Here is a 22946-nt window from a genome sequence, read left to right as displayed (position 1 = left end):
TGATGACTTGCCAGCCATTTTGCAGAAATGCAAAAATGAAATGCAACCCTGTAGCAGGTTGGAGATGAGGCTCGATGATTTCTAAGATCCTTCTCGTCCTGGAATCATAAAATGACATACAGTATGAGGTGCATAAACTTCAGTGGATGAGGATACATTGAACTCCTCTCAACATGTATTACTACTTTTGTTAATTCAGAAGAAATAAATCCGCCTCTCTCTCTTTGTAGGGTCATTATTATGAATGTCAGTTTTAGTACTATAGATTCAGAAGATAAGAAGTATTGGGCTGAAATTTTGCTGACCCAGTGAGTGTGGCAGAAAGATGTTGAATAACTCTGTTCTTATCAGTTAGTTTACTTGAGAGTAACCTCTTTAAAAATAGCCACAATCACATTCTGGGTATTTGAGATTGTTCTGAAAGCTGGATAAATTAGCTTACCTTGTGTTTTTCAATAGATTATGAGTAAATTGAAAATGGTACATTGATCTTTGAGAGAATGTGTTTTTTCCTTTTTATGTCCTTGCATGTTTGCTTGCTTATTTACTTGTCTATTCGTTGATTTTTAGGGTGTGATTAACAACTCAGTATTAGGCTACTTCATTGGCCGCATCTACCTCTACCTCACGAAGGTTGGAGTATCTCCAGATAAGCTACGCTTCCGCCAGCACATGGAGAATGAGATGGCCCACTATGCCTGTGACTGTTGGGATGCCGAATCTAAAACATCCTATGTAAGGAGAATGGAAGGGTTGTGAGCATATGATCTTCACACTGTTAACTTAGGAGCATGGATATCAAAATTGCTTTTTGTGTGCTTTATGTCAGAGTGGAACAAAGAGAAAAGAGGTCTTTTCCCAAACAAAATGGAAAAAGCAGTTGCTGCCTGCCTTCTAAGAAGGAAGGGGTTACTTTTGCATCCCAAGAGTCCTTTATAGACTTACAAACAGAGAACGAAGGTGGGGGGGATGGTCAGTGATGGGGCAGTGCTGGTGTGTACATTTCTGGGATAGGCAGTGTTTTGGGTAGTATCCCCAGGTGCAGCTAAGATGGTGTAGCCTCCTTCCTGACAAGGACACTAGCAAATGTTGGAAATGGTGGTAGGGATGAGTAAAGACAGACATGGTGCTCTTCGTTTGGAGAGCTTCTTTATTAGGTTTTATCGATAGACTAGTAGATTATGATCTCTTGTTTAGGAGTTACCTTTTCTCAAATTCTGTGTATTTAATAATAATTCAGAGAATACCTCCAGGCTACCACTTCGCTATACCTTACCACCCCCCACCTCCCAAACATGAACATTCATACCGGACCTTAAGATTGACAGATATTTGGGCATAGGAGGGGCACCTGGCTGGCTCAGTCAGAAAAGTGTGTGACTCTTGATCTCAGAGTCCTGAATTTGAGCCCCATATTGGGTATAGAGATTACTAAAAATAAACTTTTTTTTTTTTAAAAAGTAAAAAGAAGAAAAAAACAAAGACATTTGGATGTAGAAAATGCTTTCTGCCCTGGTGGCAGTGGGAATAAGGTAGCATCGGAACAAAGGGCCTGAGAGCCTTCTGGCATTTCCCTTATTTGATGCTAGAGAGGCTTCTCAATGACTTAAAATAATCATTCATTCCTATATGCCCTTGGTTTCACTCTTTACTTTTCAAAATGACTTTCTTTTAACAGATTCACTTTTAAAAATTAAAAATCAGCCATTTAGAAAGGGACTCATTTTTGTAAATAAAAAGCAAAAAGTTATTCTGAAGATTATGTAGAAAGTGAAACTTCAGTTATATATTCAGTTATATACATCTTCCCGAAAGTGGTTCATGTCTCTTTTAGATCAGCAACTGTTTTCTATAGTAAATATAGTAAAAATATTTTAGGCTTTGCAGATTTTTGTCAGTTCTTTTTTACAACTCTTTAAAATGTAGCCCCATGGGCTTTTCAGCCCCTGTTCTAGATGGCTTTACATGCATTATAAACATGCACTCATGTATACATGCATAATGGTATGCAAATATCTGTAGTGGCTCTTATTGATGTTGCTTTAAATGTATTCTTTTTCTTTTGTGGATTTAGGAAGGAATTTCTATAGTCTGTTAAGTTTTTCTTGTTACTTTCTTTTCCTCACAGGCTGGCTTGACGTATATATATATGCCAAAATGATAGTAGTAGTAGTTTTTTAATTACAGATGACTATTAATTTCTTCACTTGTTTTAGATTTTCTGGGATTTCTTCATACTTGCAAGTCAAACCAATAAAATACTCTGTGCTGTATGAGAAAAGATTATTTTCTCTTTGTTTCATACCAGTTCCCTTTCTTAGTTTGCTTTGACGCTAATTTGGTTAAAGCAGGTGTAGATTCTTGCTATCTCATTTGAGATTCTGAATGTGGCCTGGATTACATTTTATTTATTTCATTTGTTTGTTCATTCATCCTGTATAATTGGTAGGGGCTCTGCTTACCATTTTAATTGCTTCATATGTAGTATCTTATGTAATCCTCAACCTAGATCCTATTTCTGAGGAGACAAGTGCTGAGAAGGTAAGACATTTGCTTGAGTCTCACAGTGAGTGGTAGAGCTGGGATATGAACCAGGACTGTCTCCATCCAGGCCCTTGCTCCTAACTATTGTGCTACGTTGCTTTAATAGAACCTGCTACATTCCTGCTCATCCTTTCTGAGTGTCATGGTTTGCTGTGGCTAAATCGTCCTGTAATGGGAGTCAGAAATGACTCCAGTCCATGCCTCAGTCCTGGAGATGAGAAGAACAGCCCGATGACTATAGTTAATAATGCTGTATTATATATTTGAAAGCTACTAAGAGAGTAAATCCCATAAGTTCTGTAACCACATATGGTGCTGGATGTTAAGTGGACTTATGGCGCTCATTTTGCAATATATACAAATACTGAATCATTATATTGCATACTTGAAACTAACGATGTTTCATGTCAGTTGTAAATTTTTTTTTTTTAATTAAAGAAAAAATTGAAAAAAAAAAGAAAATGTGGGCCCAGCATTGAGATTATGCTACAGCATTTTATGTAAGGTCACTAGAAAACTACACAAAACCAGAAGCTCAAAAATAGCAGGAATTTTTGAGGAGAGGGGAGAAGTCTCTTTAAAGACTTTTTATTATTTAAGTCCTCACAATACTGAGTTTAACTAGTTGCTTTATAAAATGTTGTAATTGTTAACAGTTTACCAAACTGTGAACAACTGGTGCAGTTTGCTGAGCATGTTTTATGAAGTAAATGAAATGCCAAAACCCTGTTAAAGTTGTTCCATCGCAGCCTAAGGGAGCAAAGGAGAATTGTTTCTTACTCATTTAAATCAGGGAAATGAAACAGGTAAAGAGCTTCCTTCCCCCATCTGAAGCACTCCATCAAGAGAACAGTGTCTGGTGAATAAAACTAGACAGTCTGTGCATTCAACAAAAGGACTTGAACACTTCTCTGTGCTTCATATGTTATTCTTTTTGTTTGTTTGTTTTTTAAAGACTTTATTTATTCATGAGAGACGCAGAGACACAGGCAGAGGGAGAAGCAGGCTCCATGCAGGAAGCCTGACATGGGACTCAGGCCTGGGTCTCCAGGATCCTGCCCTGGACTGAAGGTGGCACTAAACTGCTGAGCCACCTGGGCTGCCCCATATGTTATTCTTTTAATGGAAAAAAAGTTAGGTAATGTTTCACCCTTCTCTTCTTCCTTAGGGGTAACCACTCTTCCAGAGCTGTTTGCCATTCTTGGATGTGTTTTTATAATTTTTCCTTTTAATTTATAAGTATGTTAACATCTTCAGTGAATGTTAGATGATCAAGGTACATGTTTTTAGCCTTGAATTTTATTTTTTTTTATTTTTTTTTATTTTTTTTTATTTTTATTTTTTTTTTAATTTTTATTATTCATGATAGTCACACAGAGAGAGAGAGAGAGAGAGAGGCAGAGACATAGGCAGAGGGAGAAGCAGGCTCCATGCACCTGGAGCCTGACGTGGGATTCGATCCCGGGTTTCCAGGATCGCGCCCTGGGCCAGAGGCAGGCGCTAAACCGCTGCGCCACCCAGGAATCCCTAGCCTTGAATTTTAATTCTTGTTTTGTTGTTATGTGTTGGGGTTTCTGAGCTTGTGAGGTTTTTATTTGCCCTCTTTCATCGATGCACCCTATGTGGTACCATGCTTGGAAAGCTTAGTAGTTGTGACAGTTGTAATTTTTCATACATGCCTTTGGGTCAAAGGCAAAATACAAATAATCATGGGAAGGACTAACTAGATATCTACTAAAATAAGCCTTTTATTTCTTTCATTCTTACTCAAATAACAGGTTCTTACAGGTCTTTGAAAACAATTTAGGGGCACTTGGGTGGCTCAGTGGTTGAGCATCTGCCTTTGGCTCAGGGCGTGATCCCGGCGTCTGGAAATCAAGTGCCACGTCGGGCTCCCTGCGAGGAGTGTGCTTCTCCCTCTGCCTGTATCTCAACCTCTCTGTGTGTCTCTCCTGAATAAATAAGTAAAATCTTTAAAAAAAGAGAGAAAAAAGTTTAGATTGTGCTTTTGAAAAGTATCATATGAGAAATGGAACCTGACATCTATGTGGTGGTAATGCTGTTAAGTTTTATTCTGACTTAAATGTTACCTGCTCTTTATTGAGATTTCTTTTGTTGGGAAGGAAATGGAATTGAACACAAAAGCCCACATTATTCATGGCCAACTGAGGTGTGTATTTAGTGCAACCAGGTGATGCCAAGTTGTGAATGCAATAGATGCTTCATCCAAAGGGAGTGGTGGTTTTTGCCAGGTTAATTTTGAATCATGGTCACAGATTTGAAACGCATCTACTAGTGTTTGTCTAGGTTCACATTTTATTTCCTTAATTGAATCTTAGAATATATTAGCTTACCCCCATATTCACAATATGACAAAATAAGTCTAGAAAATAAGACAACTTTGTGTACATGTGTGAATTATATTTTATAGGGTTATTAGCTGCCTAATGTATAGAACTATTCCCATTTAAAACATTTACAAAAGTTGAGTGGAGATATTATAATTGAATTATAATCTGCATGCATCTATGAATGAGCCCATCATAAGTAATAAGTGCTTTTATGTATTATGTCTTCCTAGGGCTGGATTGAAATTGTTGGATGTGCTGATCGTTCCTGTTATGACCTTTCTTGTCATGCTCGAGCCACCAAAGTCCCACTTGTAGCTGAGAAACCTCTGAAAGAGCCCATATCCTTTCTGGTCACTTCAGCAACTTAGGACTAAAGTACAAACATCCTGAAAGTGGTTAAGTCCAAGTCTATTGAGATGTTTGGGATATTGTAGTAATACTTATTTAAACCTATTATTCTACCCATCTTATTGCTCCTTTCTGAGTCTCTTTTTTTGTAATCTGGCACACTCACTCAATATTTGGTTTTTAAAAGAAGCATGTTCAGAAGAGTGCCCTGAACATCTTTCTGAGTGTTGGCCAGTTATTCTTAACTATTTCCACAATGCATTTCTCCACACCTGTACCTACCTACATGTTCTTTAAATAAAGGGCACCTGGTGAATCCTTTCTTTACTAAAAGATAAGTGCCATTCTATGGTAGATGACATAATAATTTAGCTCACTTGATCTGTAAATCAGCAAAGTCGAAGTTTCCATTCTTTACCAGGCAGTGATGTTGTAGGCTCATCTTAGGGTTAGGCCAGTGACAGAAAGTAGATCCTGTTGTGTTTGGGACATTTCAAAAATCAGCAATAGTTAGCAGAGGTAATTATGCTGTGTCTCGGGTTATGTTGCTGATTAGATATAATATCCCTTTTATCTCACTGTAACTTTGAAGAAGTCTTTGTTGACAGCATTTACTTATTTTGAGTGAGGTTTGTCTGAATGCTTTTGTCAGTAGTTATTTAATCTTACATTTGAAGTCATTATAAACAGTATCTAGGATGCCAGTAGAGAACTAGTCATTTTAACTCGATGATGGATTGTTCTCAAGATCGTTTCCTAAAATACCATGACAATTCTCTATTTTTGGGTTCCTTGACTACTTCATACAAAACTGTCAATGTTGTTCAGTTTGAACCCAGTAAGGGAGCAATTGGTAAAGCGTATAAGAAGGATGCAAAGCTGGTGCTGGAGTACCTGGCTGTTTGTGATGAGTGTTACATTACAGAAATGGAGAAACTACTGAATGAAAAAGGGTAAGATTTAAAATGTGTGCTTTTATGTGGGCTCCATTTAGATACGTCCTCTCTGCAGGTTTGGAAAGGGTGAGATCAGTTTCTTTAGAAATTTTTTCCAGGTAAGTATTATCTCTTGGCTATATTTAAATCTCAGCAGTTTGCTGAAATTTTGGCATTACAGCCTGGAAATAGATTTGAAATGAACCATAATGATATTTTTTTTTCTGTGATAACTTTCTTAGAGGAGAGGACTTGTCTAAGGAAGTGACTGAAGAATAATTAAAAATGACACGTCTCTCAGTCATTGTTCTTCTTTTGAGCTTTGGAGTAGTCTCTAATTATTTTAAGCGTGAATATAAAAACAATAGAGATATATTGTATTCTTAGAATATGACAAAATCCAGCACTAAACAATGTAAAATTTACTGTCTGACAAACAGTAAAATTCTCAACAGGGGTGCCTGGGTGGCTCAGTTAAGTGTCTGACTCTTGATCTCAGGGTCATGAGTTCAAGCCCCATGTTGGATTCCATGCTGGGCATGGAGCCTACTTAAAAAAATCTAAACATATGAAAAAGCACAAAAATTTGACCCGTATTGAGGACATCAGTTAAAAGAAACATGAAGTGACGAACGTGATGGAATAAACACACAGGATGTTAAAACAGTAATAAATATACTTCATATGATCAAGGATGTAAGGGAAAACATGAACATATGAAGTGACAAATTAAAACATATATATAAAAAAAAGAACCAGCAGAAATTTAGCGGCAGTATTGCAAATAAAAATGCACCAACTGGGATAACAGCAGATTAAACATTGCAGAAGGAAGATCATTGAATTTGAAGACATAGCAATAGAAACTATCCAAAGGGAAGCATAGAAAAAAAGGGAGTGGGAAAAAAATGTCCTTTGGATCAATATAAGGCAATCTAACATGTGTAATTGGGAGTCACAGAGGACATATGGAGAAAATATCCAAAGATACATAGAATAGGTCAAAATTTTCCAAATGTAATAACATCTGTAAGCCAATTCAAGAAGTTCAACCTCAAACAGAATAAACACAAAACCACCTGAAAGGTACATTAGAATCAGATTGCTGAAAACCAGGATCCCTGGGTAGCTCAGTGGTTTAGCACTTGCCTTCGATCCTGGGCCTCATCCTGGAGTCCCGGAATCAACTCCCACGTTGGGCCTGGAGCCTGCTTCTCCCTCTGCCTGTGTCTCTGCCTCTCTCTCTCTCTCTCTCTCTCTCTGTCTCTAATGAATAAATAAATAAAATCTTTAAAAAGAATTGCTGAAAACCAATAATGAAAAGTTTTTAAAGTAGCCAGGGGAACAAAGACTCATTACATAAAAAGAGCAAAGATAAGAATAATGATTAGAGTTCTTGTCAAAAAACGTGCAAGCCATGGTACAAGAGATTGAGATCTTTTAAAGTGCATAGCACTCTACCATGCAAAATACTTTCATAAAATAAAAGCTGAGAGAATACATTGCCAGCAGACCTATACTAGGTGAACTGTTAGAAGTTCTTCAGGCAGAAATGTGGAAATCTAGCTACTCAAAGAAATGATAAATATGTGGGTGAATATAAATAACATTCTTTAATTTATTTAAAATGACATCTCTTAATTTCTTTAAGAGATGGTAGACTGTTGAAAGCAAAAACAACTAACAATGTATTGTGAAACTTCTAGAAGTAAAACATACACCATCAGCAGCTCAGAGAATGAGAGCAAAGAATTGAGAGAGCATACTGTTGTAAGGTGCATACGTTATATGTGAAGTGGCATGATACTCTTTGGGGGGGGGGTAAACTATGATAAGTTTGAAAAAGTATATACAGTAAACTCCAGAGCAATTACCTGGAAAAAACAAGGAAACCAAAGGGCTATAACTAGTAAACCAATAAGGAAGATAAAATAGAATAATAAAAAAATACTGCAGACGAAGGCAGGAGAAAGGAAAACACAAAGAAAAGATGAGACAAATAGTAACTCCTGAGATGGAGATTTAAACTCAGCAGTGTCAATAATTATATTAAATGCAATTATTTATTTATTTTAAAGATTTTATTTATATATTCATAGAGAGAGAGAGGCAAAGACACAGGCAGAGGGAGAAGCAGGCATCATACAGAGAGCCTGATGTGGGACTGGATCCAGGGTCTCCAGGATCACACCCTGGGCTGCAGGCGGTGCCACCGGGGCTGCCCTAAATGCAATTATTTAAACACTTGAATTAATAGCCATCAATTGTCAGACTAGTTAAAAAAATCAAGACCCAATTAAGTGCTGTTTACAGGAAATTGACTGTAATTGTAATACACAAAGAGGTTTAAGTGTAAAAAAATAAAAAAATATTTCCCATACAAATGAGTGATGAGTGTTACATTAATTAATAGGAGTGGCTGTATTAATACCAAAGTCAACTTCAGAACAAGGGAAATTGCTAGGGACAAGGGTTGCATTTCGTAATGTTAAAGGGATCAGCTCAGGAGCACCCGGATGGCTCAGTTAAGCATCTGCCTTCTGCTTGGGTCATGATCCCGGAGTCCTGGGATTGAGCCCCACATTGGCTCAGCTTCCTTGCTCAGTGGGAAGTCTGCTTCTACCTCTCCCTCTGCCCCTCTTGTGTGCTTGCTCGTTTGCTCTCTCTCTCTCTCTCTCTCTCTCTCTCAAATAAAAGTCTTTTAAAAAAATCAGTTCATCAAGAAGGCATATTCTAACTATGCAACTAAAAACAGCCTCAGTCTATAAAGCAAACTTGACAGAACTGGAAGAAAATATAAACAAATCCACAATTGTAGTCAGAGATTTCTACACCCTTCTCAGTAATTGGTAGAGTAAGCCGACAAAACAAAATGATAGGAGTTTGAAGGTATAAATTTATAACCAACTTAATTGCCATTTAAAAAATATCTAATAGCCGAAGAGTATAGTTTTTTAAGTGCGTGTGTAAAGTCTTTTATATTGTATTTTTGAATAGCCCTCTAACTGAGGTTTGCGTTTTCAAAGTGTTATTTAAAAAGACAACATGGGAAAGACTGCATATGGCCTGCTAACCATGAAGTACTTCATATCTGGCCAAAATGAAAGAAGTCTGACAGAAAAGATTATATGTAAAACTAGGAAAGATGAGTCTAGGTTATAGTGGAAGGAAGCACGTCTGTTTGGGAATGAAGAAGATTGAAATGGAGCGTGATGGTTGCATGTGCACATACATTTGTCAAAAGAACTTCTGTGATATGAAAGTTTGTAACAAGTTGAAGATACAATCAGCCATTTAAGTAGGAAAATTTTAAAGCATTCTGGTCTCCCAGAATTAACATCTATTTATGCTAAAACAACATCAAATCTCATTAAAATGGGCAAGTTAGAGCACTAGTTAGATATCATTATCTGTCAAAAACCTTTATTCTCAAATAACGTCTCTTCACTGATTTTAGCTTTTTTATGACTATTACCTACTCTAAAACTGTACTCACAGAATATATATGAAAATGTTTATGTAAATTTTAATGCCTTTACAACCTCAGACAAAATAGTAAAAATAGACAAAATCAGTGAGAACCATTCATGATGCACAAGCTTATCAGTGCTAGAAACTAGCAAAATGCAGTGCAGTGTACCAGCTACACAGCTTAAAGACAACCACACGAGGGCTCTCTTTTCCTGGTACTGAGCTGCTTGTGAGCCAAGACAAATCCAAACAGATCAAAACATAAGGAAATACTTCCTAAACTGAAATACAGGTATTACATGAAGCACTTGATAAAAGTGAATTCTTACAAATGAAATGGGCATATCTCAGGATATGAGCATAATATAGTCCGTGATTTTCAGAGGGATAATGTTTTATATTGACATATCAACCCAAATCATTAAACTTCTGCAAGCTGCTCTTTATCAATGTAGGTGTCAAATTACATTGAATTAGTCTGGGGATTTTAAGATTACTTTCTATAAGATGACAAGCTGGTCATTTTTACATTTGTTAGAACAATAATGAAAATGGTGATCCTTTTGCCAGCAGACCGGTTTCTGACAAATTTATGTTAATTATTCTAAAACTTAATTTTTTAAAAAAGTGGTTTCGACTTTACTTTGATCTCAAAACCAAAGGAATTAATCATTGAGACACTTGTGGAACTTTATAAAACTAGTCACATTTTTGGGTGCTTCCCAGAATACTGTTTGATGTCATTGTTAAAATAATATTTAATTTAGTGTTCCTTATAATACTTAAGTTGGTGTTCCAAATAATTTAAATTTGAGTTCAGTTATTTTTATCCGGATAAAAATATTGACCAAGCTGTATTACACTTAAAATGAAAACAGTTTAGCATTTGGTAAAAAAAACTCCTTTAAATTAAGGCATAGGGATGCATGTTTCACTGATATATTATGTGTTTTTCTTTGTAGGGAATTCACTGTTGAAACTGAGGGGAAAACATTTCAGTTAACAAAAGACATGGTCAGTGTGAAGAGATTCCAGAAAACACTACATGGTAAGTTTGTAAAAATAATTAAGAAACAAACACAAAAGGTCATTACTCCTTAAAGTTGTTGTTTTTTTTTCTTTTTTAATGACATAACCATTTTACAGAAAATTTGAAGAAGAAAAATAAATCTTCAGTGCCACAACTCTAAATTTTATGAATATGTTTAAGGCATTATCTTCTGCCTTTTTAAAAACTTAATTGTATTAATACTGAAAGATAGTTCATAATGCCAGCTTTATATTTCCTGTGGCCCTAAGTACATATGAAGAATATCTCTTTGATTAAAACCATTTTTTTTTCCATTTTAAGGAAATGTCCTTTTGTTTTTTAAGCAAAGGAGAGAACTCACCCCTTCTGTCTTTTGTGGCAAATTAATCTGTTAAAAAGTCATTTAGATTAGTGATCTTTCATGCTTTTTTAAAAGATAAGGAGGTGATTATTTTTTGAAGAACAAATTACATGAATTGGAACATGAGTGTTTCAGAGAATATACAGAGGATGCTTATGGTTAACTGTGGCTGGCTGGAAGCTTCTGGAAACTGGGGGTAGTAGGTGGGTATTTGAGAAGCTACTGCTCATGGAGAGAGCATGCCTACTTTTCTGTTTGTTTTTGGTCTGCCCTATAGCCAGGCTTCAGGGAGCTGTAAAAAACAATCTGAGCAGTGATCAGAGTAAGCAAGGGGATCCTTCTTGCTCTGGGGCTTTTTTTTTTTTTTTTTTTTAAGATTTTATTTATTTATTCATGAGAGACACAGAAAGAGATGCAGAGACATATGCAGAGGGAGAAGCAGGCTCCCTGCAGTGAGCCTGATGCAGGACTCAATCCCAGGACCCTGGGATCATGACCTGAGCCAAAGGTAGATGCTCAACCACTGAGCCACTCCAGTGCCCCTCTCTGGGGCTTTTAACCACCATCCTGACAGCTGGTTCAGAACTGTACTTAACCGTTGCTTGGGTGACCCAAAAGGATGGGCAGAGGATGCCTTGGTTGTATTTTTAAGATGTTTTTTTTTTTCTTTTTTTAAAGATTTTATTTATTTATTCATGATAGAGAAAGAGGCAGAGACACAGGCAGAGGGAGAAGCAGGCTCCATGCAGAGAGCCTGACATGGGACTCAACCCTGGGTCTCCAGGATTGCGCCCTGGGCCAAAGGCAGGCTCTAAACCACTGAGCCACCCAGGGATCCGTATTTTTAAGATGTTATTCTTACTCTATATCACAGACAAAGGAAACAGCCGCTCTTTTCTTCCACATATGTGAATTTTTTATTCTACTTATCTTATTTCCCTTGAAACAAACTGTCCAAAGTTAAATCATTTTAGTTATCTTAGACCTAGTGCTTAGCACTCCTTCCTTTCCAAATAATAAGTAATAATTAATACATTTCCTGTGTGTACCAGAGGTGGAGCCTCTCCTCTGTGAGGCCTCTGGTAAATGTCTTTGATTGAGTGCAGATCCCCGAGCAAACTCTTCTCTGAGGGCCTCTTGACCCCAGAACCTTGGAAGTACAATGGCAGTAATTTGGCTCTCTTAAAGAGTTCTCATCAGGATAGCAAGATAAAAAGTTAAACACAAAGCATGTGATATTTATTGTGTATAGGAATTGTTTTTGTTAATTTGGCCAGCTGTGGTGGTAGATTTTTGGTTCTAGCAAAGTGTTATAAAAGCTTGAGAGGTTTAATGCTTTCTGCAAGGCAAGGCAGATGATGGACTGGCTGTTGCTGCTCATAGCTTACCAACTGTGGTATACTTGGTATACATAACATTATGTGGTCTACTATGGAAGGAATGCTCTGCTACCTTGTTTCATTTTTATGTTGTATAAACAAACATTTGATGAAAAATCTTTTCACTCCAACTTTCTCTTTAAAGGCATCATTTTTCCTATCAGACGGTTTTAAGGAATGTTCTCACTTCTTTGTCCTGATGTACAGGATCAATCAAGTCCATGCAGAGCAGAGATCTTTGGGGCAGCCCGGGTGGCTCAGCAGTTTAGCGCCACCTTCAGCCCAGAGCCTGATCCTGGAGACCCGGGATTGAGTCCCACGTTGGGCTCCCTGCATGGAGCCTGCTTCTCCCTCTGGCTGTGTCTCTGCCTTTCTCTCTCGCATGAATAAATAAATAAAATCTTTAAAAAAAAAAAAAAAAAGTGTAGAGATCTTTTTAGTGTTAATAAGTTGTTGAGAGAGGACCCACAATGCATTATGTAGAGTTTGAGAGAACGTGTTAATTGGATTTCTATCTTTTTTTCAGTGGAAGAGGTTGTTCCGAATGTAATTGAACCCTCCTTTGGACTGGGCAGGATCATGTATACGGTATTTGAACATACATTCCATGTGCGTGAGGGAGATGAGCAGAGAACAGTAAGTTGTCTTGGATATTGCACTATTCTCTCATAGTGTCAGGGAATGAAATTTACTGAAGTACATTATTAGTAAGGCTCTGAAATGATTGGTTAGTTAGTGATTGGTTAGTTACTGCATGCGCTACTGGTATGAACACTCCTCTCTCCTTTGCTGTTTACATTCTTATGTTAGCTCATTTGAGCTTTGGGATATGTAGATTTTTCTAGATACAGTTGCCTGGTGCTCTTTATCTGAGACAGAACATACTACTTTGGGGGAACTATCTGTATTGCCTCAATGAAAGATACTGGCACTTTCTGGATATACTCATGTTTTCAGAAAATTGGGAGGAAGAGGATGAAGCATTTAAGGGAACTTTCTCAAACTACATAAAATTCAAGGACTTTAGGGGTAAACGTTTTAGTCCAAAGATCCTGATTCACAGGACTGAACCCAAGGATCTATATTTTTTTCTTATAAGAATACCAAGTGAGAGATCGACAGATAGTAAATTGGGCAGTAGTACTTGGAGTATAGCCTTTCCTAGCATTCAAGCACTGCTAAAGATAAATGTTTCTAAGAAGTCTTCATTAACTCCCACAAACTGTTTTTTTTGGCTCTGATGCGTCTGACTCACTGCTCCTTGCCTTCCACTTTATCTCTTCACTGTGTCTTATTCCACCTTTCACACTTTGCCACTGCCTGCAGAAATTATACTCCTTTAATTTATAGGCACAGATTTCCAGGAAAATCAGAAGACTGGCTAGAGTGGAGAGGTTGTATACGCCAAATTAAGTGAATGAAACATTCTTATCTGCACAACCATTCTACAGATGAGTGTATATGATGTGAGACATCAACTCTGTAGATCTTTCTAGGACATTTAACCTTGAAGAATAGACTGATACGTTCTTGGTGCCAGTATTTTAAAAAATCTGATATACTCTTGGTAATAATGTAGCTAATAAACTTACTGTTTTATTCTCTACCCTAATTGCATCTTTATTTCCTGACATTTAAGGAATAAGCTCCTCATTCATTCAACAGACAGTAAGAACCTGGTCTAGACACCAAACATGTAAATAAATATAGGCATGGTTATTCCTGAGGAATGGCAGCATACGAAAGTATTCTTTTTAGATACCAAGTTTGCTTCGAACCTTTTCTATTTATTTTTCTAATAAAAAGGTCTTTTAAAAATCTTTTAGCTGTTTCTTTGAATCTAACAATATTGATATAACTGTAATGTTAATAGAGATTTTATAAGGCCTAATCAAGAATAAATTAGTGACAGTGTTTTATGAATTGTATAGAGATTACCCTCATGAAGAGAAATTTGATTAGGCTCTTGGAAGCCAAAAAATGCTTCTAAATTTTTATTACCTAGTCCCTTAATCCATTTTCCTATAAATTTGGTATAAAAACATTGTCAGTGAGATTTAAAAAGTCATTTAAAAAATTTATTTTTCTATAAAGGTAGGTCCTCGCTTCTCTCTCACCAGATAGAAGAGAGGAGTGGAATTCTGAATGTTGTATGATTCAGGAAGCCATGGACTCTAGGGTTTACTCACAGTGGGTAGTCACCATTGCTTGGCATTTAAGGCTAATGAGGCTTTTGAGGGACTCAGCTAGAACCCATGTCAGTGATTTTTATGGGACTTTGTCATTCTGAGTTCCATATTCTTGCCTTCCTGTGGACCTTTTATACAAATATTATTTAAAAACTGGCTTCAACTTTTTATTTCTGACTCAAAGTGGAAGACTAGTTTGCCTTCCACAGAGTACCTTTGCTTTCTTTATTTCTGAGTAACTCTGAAACCTATTTCAGGAGCAGTTTAGATGGGTTGTACTTTTCAATGCAGGTATATAAAGCATCTCTTTTTGTTTCATACTATTTGGATATGCATTTGCAAATTATTTAAGTTTTTTATTTTACCTGGTCACTAAGACTCACAGATCCTTCAGCTATGCTGAATTTCTTAAAGGACAGAATGGGATTTTGTTTTTTGGCATTGCCACCTATTATTTGGTGATTTGGAGAGAGGGTCTTTAGCAGTCTCCATAGAAAGACGTAAGGCTTTAAGTGGTACCAGAAAATGACCATCTTATATGGTAGCTTTCTGAATGCTTTCACATCATTCAGCTTTTTACAGCAGACGTGTGAAGTAAGTAGAGCAGATGGTAGGTACCTGCTTTTAGACGGAGAGACTAAGATCCAGAGTTCACTAAGGCAGTTTGAATTTAGAGCTGAAAACCAGATCCTTCTGGTCCTGATTATCTTGTTTCTTCTCTTTTGTTACTCTGCTTTTCATATCATGTGTTTTGGTATTTTGATAATACAGTTTGGACATAATGTTTAAATGTTTATAAACTAACACCTTTGGATTTCTTTCTTTTTAAAAACATGCAGTTCTTCAGTTTCCCTGCTGTAGTAGCTCCATTCAAGTGTTCGGTCCTGCCACTGAGTCAAAACCAGGAGTTCATGCCATTTGTCAAGGAATTATGTAAGCAAATCCAATTGGGTAATAATCTCCAGGGGAACACTGTCAAGTAGACTGAATCTGAATTTTAGGAAATGTATCTTTTTTTTTTTCAATAGAAATACATATTAAATAAAGAATAAATCTAAGTGATTTTAGCCTCTGCTCTTATTTCTAAAAGAGAGAGTATGCTTGTTCAGAATGTTTTCTCCTAGCATTTGAATTAGTCAAAGATAGGAACCAAGGGTCAGATTTAAAGTATCCTCACTTCTCCTCTTGACCTTGGCACTGCTCCCCTCATTGGGGGAATCCTAGTACAGTGTTAACAACCCTAGTAGATCTACATCCACTGTTCCCACAGCACTGAACAGGCTCCTAGTGGTCGTGTGGTGGGGCCCACTTATTTCAGAATCGGGAAATGGGAGATGTTCATTGAGTTGCTTGGAGTCATGCAAGTAGAGGTGAGGGAGTCTGGACAGGGCCTTCCGGCCTTGACCCTTGGTGTGATACTCATTCTCCTATGTGAGATGGTGGTAGGAGTGAGGGGTTGGACTCCAGCAAGGCACTTAGTAAACTTTGGGGGTTTTTCTTTCTTTTGCAGTTGTTACTTATTGCTCTCTTGTCTCGGTCCCTTTTACAAATTTCCTGAGCTTGTGTGACAATATTTAAATGACATTGGGACTTTCTCCATTTTTTATTTTAAATTTACTTAATTTGTTTTGGATAGCTGAAGCCCTGACCAGGAACGGCGTCTCTCATAAAGTAGACGACTCCTCTGGGTCTATTGGAAGACGCTATGCCAGGACTGATGAGATTGGCGTGGCTTTTGGCATCACCATTGACTTCGATACAGTGAACAAGACCCCTCACACGGCAACCCTGCGGGACCGAGACTCTATGCGGCAAATTAGAGCAGAGGTGGTTGGCGTTTTCTTTAGCATTTTTAGTCTTAGAAATGTCTACTGGTTCCTTCTGACTTGACCCGGATTTTGTTGTTTGTATGCACCCTCCCTTTTTTTCCCCTTTTGAATTTTAATCATAGGCTGATATCAGAGCACAGATTCCCAAATCCCCTTGGTTTAATTACGAAAATACCCGTTAACAGTTATCTAATGTTTTATAACCATTTGGCTCACTCTGGGCTCATTCTCCAGCAGTTTGCTTTTATATAGCTGTTTGTTTACTTGGGTAAGAGAAATACAATCCTGAGTGGTTGCTGCCATAGTTTTATTGGCAGGCTTTGGTGGGCTTAGACATATTTATCTTTATATTTCTATACAAATGTATACATATGTATGTATAAGCTTTTCCTATTAATCCATTCAAAATAGCCAATAATGTTTCAGTAATTTTACTTAATGGGGAGGGTTAATGGAGATGGGAAAGGAAAGAACACCCACTTTAATTGACAACTGCCTGACTAATTTATTAATTTTGAGCAGAGGTTTTATTTAGAGTGCCTCTTATGTGCTCAGCTTTCTACAGAGAGTTAATAATAGGAAAACAGAAGTGAAAGAATGCTTTTTTTCCAAAGGAGTCTATATTCTAATTCGGAAGTCAAAGATTTCTGGTTTTTCTTTTTACAAACCCAGATCTGGCTACTCTGAACCTACATACCCACTTGATAGTGATTCTCAGAGTGTGGTGCCTGAACCAGCAGCATTCATATCACCTGGGATTTTGTCAAACAAGCAAAATCTTCACCTACTGAATGAGAAACAGAGGTGGGTGGGAGGTTAGAGACCCATGAGGGTGGGCATGACATGACTGTTTCAGCAAGACCTCTGGATGATTATGTACAAGTTTAAGAATTGCTGCTGTGTAGTAACCAATATTTGGTTATGGCTAAGGAACAGCTGGTCCCCTTGCTCAGGGCTCTCCAGTTTGCCAGCCTTCCCTCACTCGTGTTACTTGACCAGCTCCTCTTCTAAGAGTTAAAGTTTAACACACATGAAGTAGCTTCAGGTGACAGAGATTTAGAATAACTAGGAGGGGCTTTGTGGGAGAATTAAGTTATCCAGGGCTGCTGGTAGATATTTTGGGCTGGAAGTAAAGCATGACCGCAGGACTGGGAAAGAGGTGAGTATAAGTAAGTAAGGAGGCTTCAGTAGGAGTGATGGGAAACATTCTGTGGGGACCAGTTTACAGAGGGATCTTGTCATTATTTACACACTGATTTGGCTCTCTAGAAGGTCTCCTGAGTTCAGAGTGACTCTTCTTTTTGGCAGTCTAATTAAGTTTGTTGATTCTTGCAATTCTCTTTCCTTTCCCGCAGGTCTCTGAACTGCCCAGTGTGGTCTGCGATCTGGCCAATGGCAGCATCACGTGGGCCGATGTGGAGGCCAGGTATCCTGTCTTTGAAGGGCAAGAGACTGGCAATCGAGGAATAACGAATTTGGCAACATCTGACGACCACTTGCCCTAATGAAAAAGTAGCTCTTATGTCCACTTTACAAACAGCATTGCAATTACTCCTGAGGACTGCATTTTATCCTCAGTGGCTGCCTAATTTGACCCCCATAATTAAAGTTGAAGGAATTCTGAAAAACTTGTAATTCATTTGCTCATGTTTCTGCATTTTCAGCAAAGCTGTATTTTTCCACCTTTGGGTAGTCATACTCATGGCTTAATGTTAAATGCAGTTAATACGTTTTTTTCATCAATAGCTGTATTGGGGTAAAATTTACATACCATAAAACTCACTAGTTTTAAGTGTGATTCAGTGATGGTTACTGTATTTACAGAATTGTGTAGCCATCACTGCAATCCAATTTTAGAACATTTCCATTACTCCAGAAAGAAGTCACATGTGCACTTAGCATCACTGTCCGTTCCAACCCCAGCCCCAAACAACCACTTACCTACTTTCTGTCTCTCTAGATTTGCCTTTTCTATTCTTTCTCTTTTTCTGAGAAAGTGATGCATTGAAGAAAAAAAAAAAAGTGATGCATTGTGTTAAAGAGACAGCATTCTCTCAGCAGCTGGAACCACTTCTAGGAAAAGCTGAGGTAGGGATGGGTGGCGCAGGAGCAGTGGAGGGAGGAGGAAGAGGAGGAAGCATGCTGCAGTGGGGGCTTAGGGCTGGCAGCCATGATGTTATGTGAACAGAGGACTTTGCTCTTCTGAGTCTCCAAGAGGGGGTGCGCGTTGGCAGAAGCCTGCTATCCTAGGGCATGCTTGTCTTGGCTTTGCAAGTAGCTCTGGCAGTTGTTGAACTTGCCACCCATCTTGTCTGACTTAGTAATTCTCAACCATCACAGTGTCATGATTCTAGCCTAGAAGTTTTGGGCTCAGATTTGAGGGACTTTACTTCTATTATGTTTTTGTATAGAACACTCAAACACATATATTTACTTGTTAGGAAAACATTCAAGGATGTGCAAATTTGAACAACTCTCTAGAGTTAAGACTTTATCTAGTGTCTCAGCCTCCTCTCAGACAGCGTAAGGTAGGGGCAGGGTAGTCTCCAGAATGTTTCTTTTGTCTTGGGAATGAAGAACAATTGAAATAGTGGATCTCCCAGGAATTCCCTTCATTTTTATCTCTTCTCTGATGGTGTCTGCCACAGTAGTAGGTATTCAATACATAGACTTTGGATGAGTCGAATTTTTTAATGAATCTCTGGGGGAAGAAAGCTTTTTACTGAAGCTTATTTCTCTTCTGTCTGGTCCTTTTTAAAGCATTCATTATTAACTGATAAGGAACTAGATTTTGAGTACACTGAGTGTTCATTTTCTAGGGATTCCTTTCACCTTGTTCTTTTTTTTTTTTTTTTTAAGATTTTATTTATTTGAGAGAGAGAGAGAGCAAGAGCAGCAGGGAAGAGAGACAAGCAGACTCCCTGCTGATCTAGGATGCCCGATCATGACCTGAGTTGAAGGCAGATGCTTAACTGACTGAGCCACCCAGGTGCCCTCACCTCAGATTTCTTAAAGCTCCTTACTTGCATAGTCTAGCATTCTCACATTGGGGCTGGGCTTTGCTTATTCTCATTTACTTCGTTTTACAGCCAGTACCTCCATAGCCAATCAGTCACCACCACCTCACATTGTTATGAGCTCATTAATAGTAAAGATACATTTTTTAAAACTTAATTTATTTGAGATAGCATGAGAGAGAGAGAGTACAAACAGGGGGAATGACAAGCAGGAGAGGGAGAAGCAGGCTTCCTGCTGAACAGGAAGTCTGATGCAGGACTTGATCCTAGGATCCTGGGATCATGACCTGGGCCAAAGGCTTAATCATCTGAGCCACCCAGGCACCGGTAAAGATACACATTTAATACATAGTGTGACTGCCTACTTTGGATCATAAAGGGATTATAACTAAAGCTGTCTTCACTTTAAATTGGCAAATACATCTGTCATGAGTTCAGTGCTGGATATTAATTCTGGGAGCCCTCCCTTCCTCTTCTCTATTCTTCCCCTAGGGCCAGTGCATGATTTCTCCTGAGAGAACACCTGCTGTCCCTAGAGTGATTGATTACCTGAGTGGGGAATGGGAGCCAGAAGCAGAGCTCACTGGTTCTGTTTGTGCCACATGTGCTTGATGCTGAGCATAAGCAGGTGAAGAACTATCTTATGAATGAAGAGTTTTGTGCATGTGTGTGCATGCTCACACATACACCTCTCTTCTGTTCAAGCTCAATATGTATTTGAAGCCAAGGTCTTTCTGGCTTGATGCTCTATGAGGCCTTTATAGCATTTATGTATTTGTATGTATCAGACCGTGGGCTAGTTCTATAAGAGCTAGATAAATAGCACTGTCTCCGAGAAGTTACCCCTTTTTATTCACTCTCCAAAAATAGTGATGGTGAAGGGTCAGATTCAAACTGGTTTCTGTGGAATGTGCATAGGAACACAGTAGTTTCTTTAAAACCTAGGTTGGAATTCGGGGCATTCAAATACAGTGAGGAGGTGTGTCCAGAGAAGTGGTCTGTGCCTGACTTTTGCAGGAGTCCAGAATCTTAATACTGCCTAACAGCTCATAACAGTAAAATCCTGAACATAGGTGAATGTTCCAGAAATGGAATTCATTGCTAAGTCATATAAATATAGAAATGATCTTACTAATTGCATGAGATGGTACTAGAGATGTCAGATGATCTCTGTGACAACAGCTTGCAAAATTATTTTGTTCAATAAATCACTTGAAATGCACTCATTTTAGACCTTCCTTTGCTTTTTCCTTAATCAATATAAACATAGGGTAACGGTAGCAACTGTTTCAGCTAATGGAATCTTTCATAAGAGAACTAGGTGCCCTGGAAATAAATACAAATTATCTCTGGATAGAGTTGCACTTAACCCTTTGTCACCAAAGAGAACTATTAATCTGTATATTTGGGCTGAGGCTAGGATGGAGAGGTTTTTGATAGCATTGCTCATGTTCAAGAAATTTGCACCAGCATCTTTGCTGATAGTCTGTTTAAGGCAGGTTTTATTTTGGCATTTGGCCAACACCACAAAGAAATTTAGTTGATTCAATAAGTGAATGGATGAACAATTTTGCTGTGCTTCAGAATTCAACTCTTGTTGCCTCTTCAGTAATTCTTGGTTATCAGGCTGCCTCTAAGCAGTAATTGTGTTAAAATCTTGCAGATGGAATTAAAGTCTCTTTTGGAAATTGGGATAGAATTTGGGAGCTTTGACAGGAGTTGTTGGAAGGAAGCAGCCCATGACCCTGTCCTCTTGTCCAGGAGCTCTCCTGTGTTTGTGACATGCTATTCTCCCAGCGAGATGGTGTATCTTCTTAGCATGTTAAAGGACATATCTTTTCTTTTAAGATTTTATTTATTTATTCATGAGAGACACAGAGAGAAAGGCAGAGACATAGGCAGAGGGAGAAGCAGGCTCCCCGCGGGGAGTCCAATGTGGGACTCGACTCCAGGATCACAACCTGAGCCAAAGGCAGATGCTCAACCACTGAGCCACCTAGGTGCCCCAAGGACACATCTTTGGAAACCTGTTGCCACAGTAAATGATACTAACCCTGGCTGCACATTAGAATCACTTGAGCTTTAAAAAAAAAAAAATACCCATGTCTATGTACCCTTCAAACCAGTTTAATGAGTTTCTCCAAGATGGGCCCTGGGCATCGGTATTATTTTGAAAGCACGCTGAGAACCACCACTGTAACGGATGCTTTAGCCCAAGCCATAAAGAGACTGAGGACTGCTCCCCACTTCCACCCAAATTGGGGAAGGGCCTCCTGAATAAAGGGTTTCTTCTGACAATAGGGGTAAAGCCAACATCAAAGTTTCCAGAAAAAGGTGAATTTAGCAGGCATTGATTTTGTGGTACTCCACTGAGAGGTCTCTAAATGTGCTCTCACAAACCCTGAGCATCTCTACAGCTTATTTCTGTTTCTCTTACCTTGTGTCGGGGGATGAATTCCTCTCAACTGACCCATTTGCCCGGCCAGCTCTGGTTCTGTCCAGAGACTTCAGTGAAATTGTAACAGTGTTTACAGAGGGAAGGGCACGTTTGTAGGGTGCCTACCATGTGACAAGCCATGTCCAAAGAGGGTTCCTATGGGTTATGTCTTTTAACCCCTCCAATAACTTAAGTATTATTATTGTCCTTTTCCATAAAAGTAAAAGAAAGCTAAACGTTTTCAGTTTCACTCAGGTAGTAGAGGGCAGGACCAGTTTTGAACCACGTTCAAAGTCAAACACATTATGCTGCCATCTGTGTTTTGCTAGTTTCTCCTTTTGTGACTAGAGATGAAGAGAACTTGAGAAAGAGTGTCTTGAAGTGTCTGAGAAAATCTTACCTTTAGAAAAGTGTCTCAGGATATTCAGCCTCACTGGATGGGGATATCTGCATGCTCTCTGACAGCAGTGGGAACTTCCCTTCTCGAGGGTCGGAAAAGCTTGAGCTCTTGGAATCAACATGGCTGAGCTCGACCTAGAGCCAGCTTGATCACTGTCTTGGAATCTAGAAGTTGGTTTTGTGGCTAACTGGATCGGTTCGTAGGTCTGTAAGGGATGGAGCTCCTGGAGAAGCCTACTAACTTACTTCCCATGCTGGTCATTATCCTAACTAAACCAGAGTTGGACTCAGCCCCATATTACAAGGTGTAAATAGTTTCTTGCTATTGGAAACGCTTATTTGTATATAACTTTGCCCTACAACTGAAGACCTTTCCTCCTTGTCCAATCTTTTGGCGTTTGTAAGAGCTGATTCTCAGCCCGGTTAAGAAGTCTAGTTTTATCAGTCATGACTTAAGAAAAACTGTAGATATCTCCCTAAGGAAGATACTGCTGACAGAGGAGAGAAGGGGTAAGAAGACTATTAGTATACTCCCCGTGTGCTACGGAACTACGTTCTGTCTCCATGCACCTCAGTTTCTGTCCTCAACCACTGACTTTGCTTAGTCCCCTAGCTAGCTAATCTTCCTCTTCTGTCCTCCCCCATTCCTCTCCGCT

At 38.5% G+C, this 22946-nt stretch overlaps 1 protein-coding gene across 3 annotated transcripts in view; it reads left to right on the top strand.

Moving 5' to 3' along the window:
• The window catches only part of GARS1 (glycyl-tRNA synthetase 1), a 43682-nt gene extending 25617 nt beyond the window's left edge, over positions 1–18065 (top strand). For 2 of the 3 annotated variants that reach the window (XM_072783602.1, XM_072783604.1), the window contains exons 10-17: positions 571–735; positions 5126–5234; positions 6052–6196; positions 10612–10697; positions 12946–13055; positions 15448–15541; positions 16245–16435; positions 17793–18065. In XM_072783602.1, the coding sequence (XP_072639703.1) occupies positions 571–735; positions 5126–5234; positions 6052–6196; positions 10612–10697; positions 12946–13055; positions 15448–15541; positions 16245–16435; positions 17793–17942 (1050 nt within the window). In that variant the 3' untranslated portion in view covers positions 17943–18065. Of the gene's footprint in view, positions 1–570; positions 736–5125; positions 5239–6051; positions 6197–10611; positions 10698–12945; positions 13056–15447; positions 15542–16244; positions 16436–17792 lie in introns of all 3 variants that reach the window. The other variant, XM_072783603.1, reaches the window with a different exon arrangement.
• Positions 18066–22946: the final 4881 nt, after the last annotated feature.

The sequence above is a fragment of the Canis lupus genome, chromosome 18 (assembly GCF_048164855.1).
Source record: "Canis lupus baileyi chromosome 18, mCanLup2.hap1, whole genome shotgun sequence".
NCBI classification, from domain to species: domain Eukaryota; kingdom Metazoa; phylum Chordata; class Mammalia; order Carnivora; family Canidae; genus Canis; species Canis lupus.
This window is presented reverse-complemented; position numbering and strand designations above follow the sequence as displayed.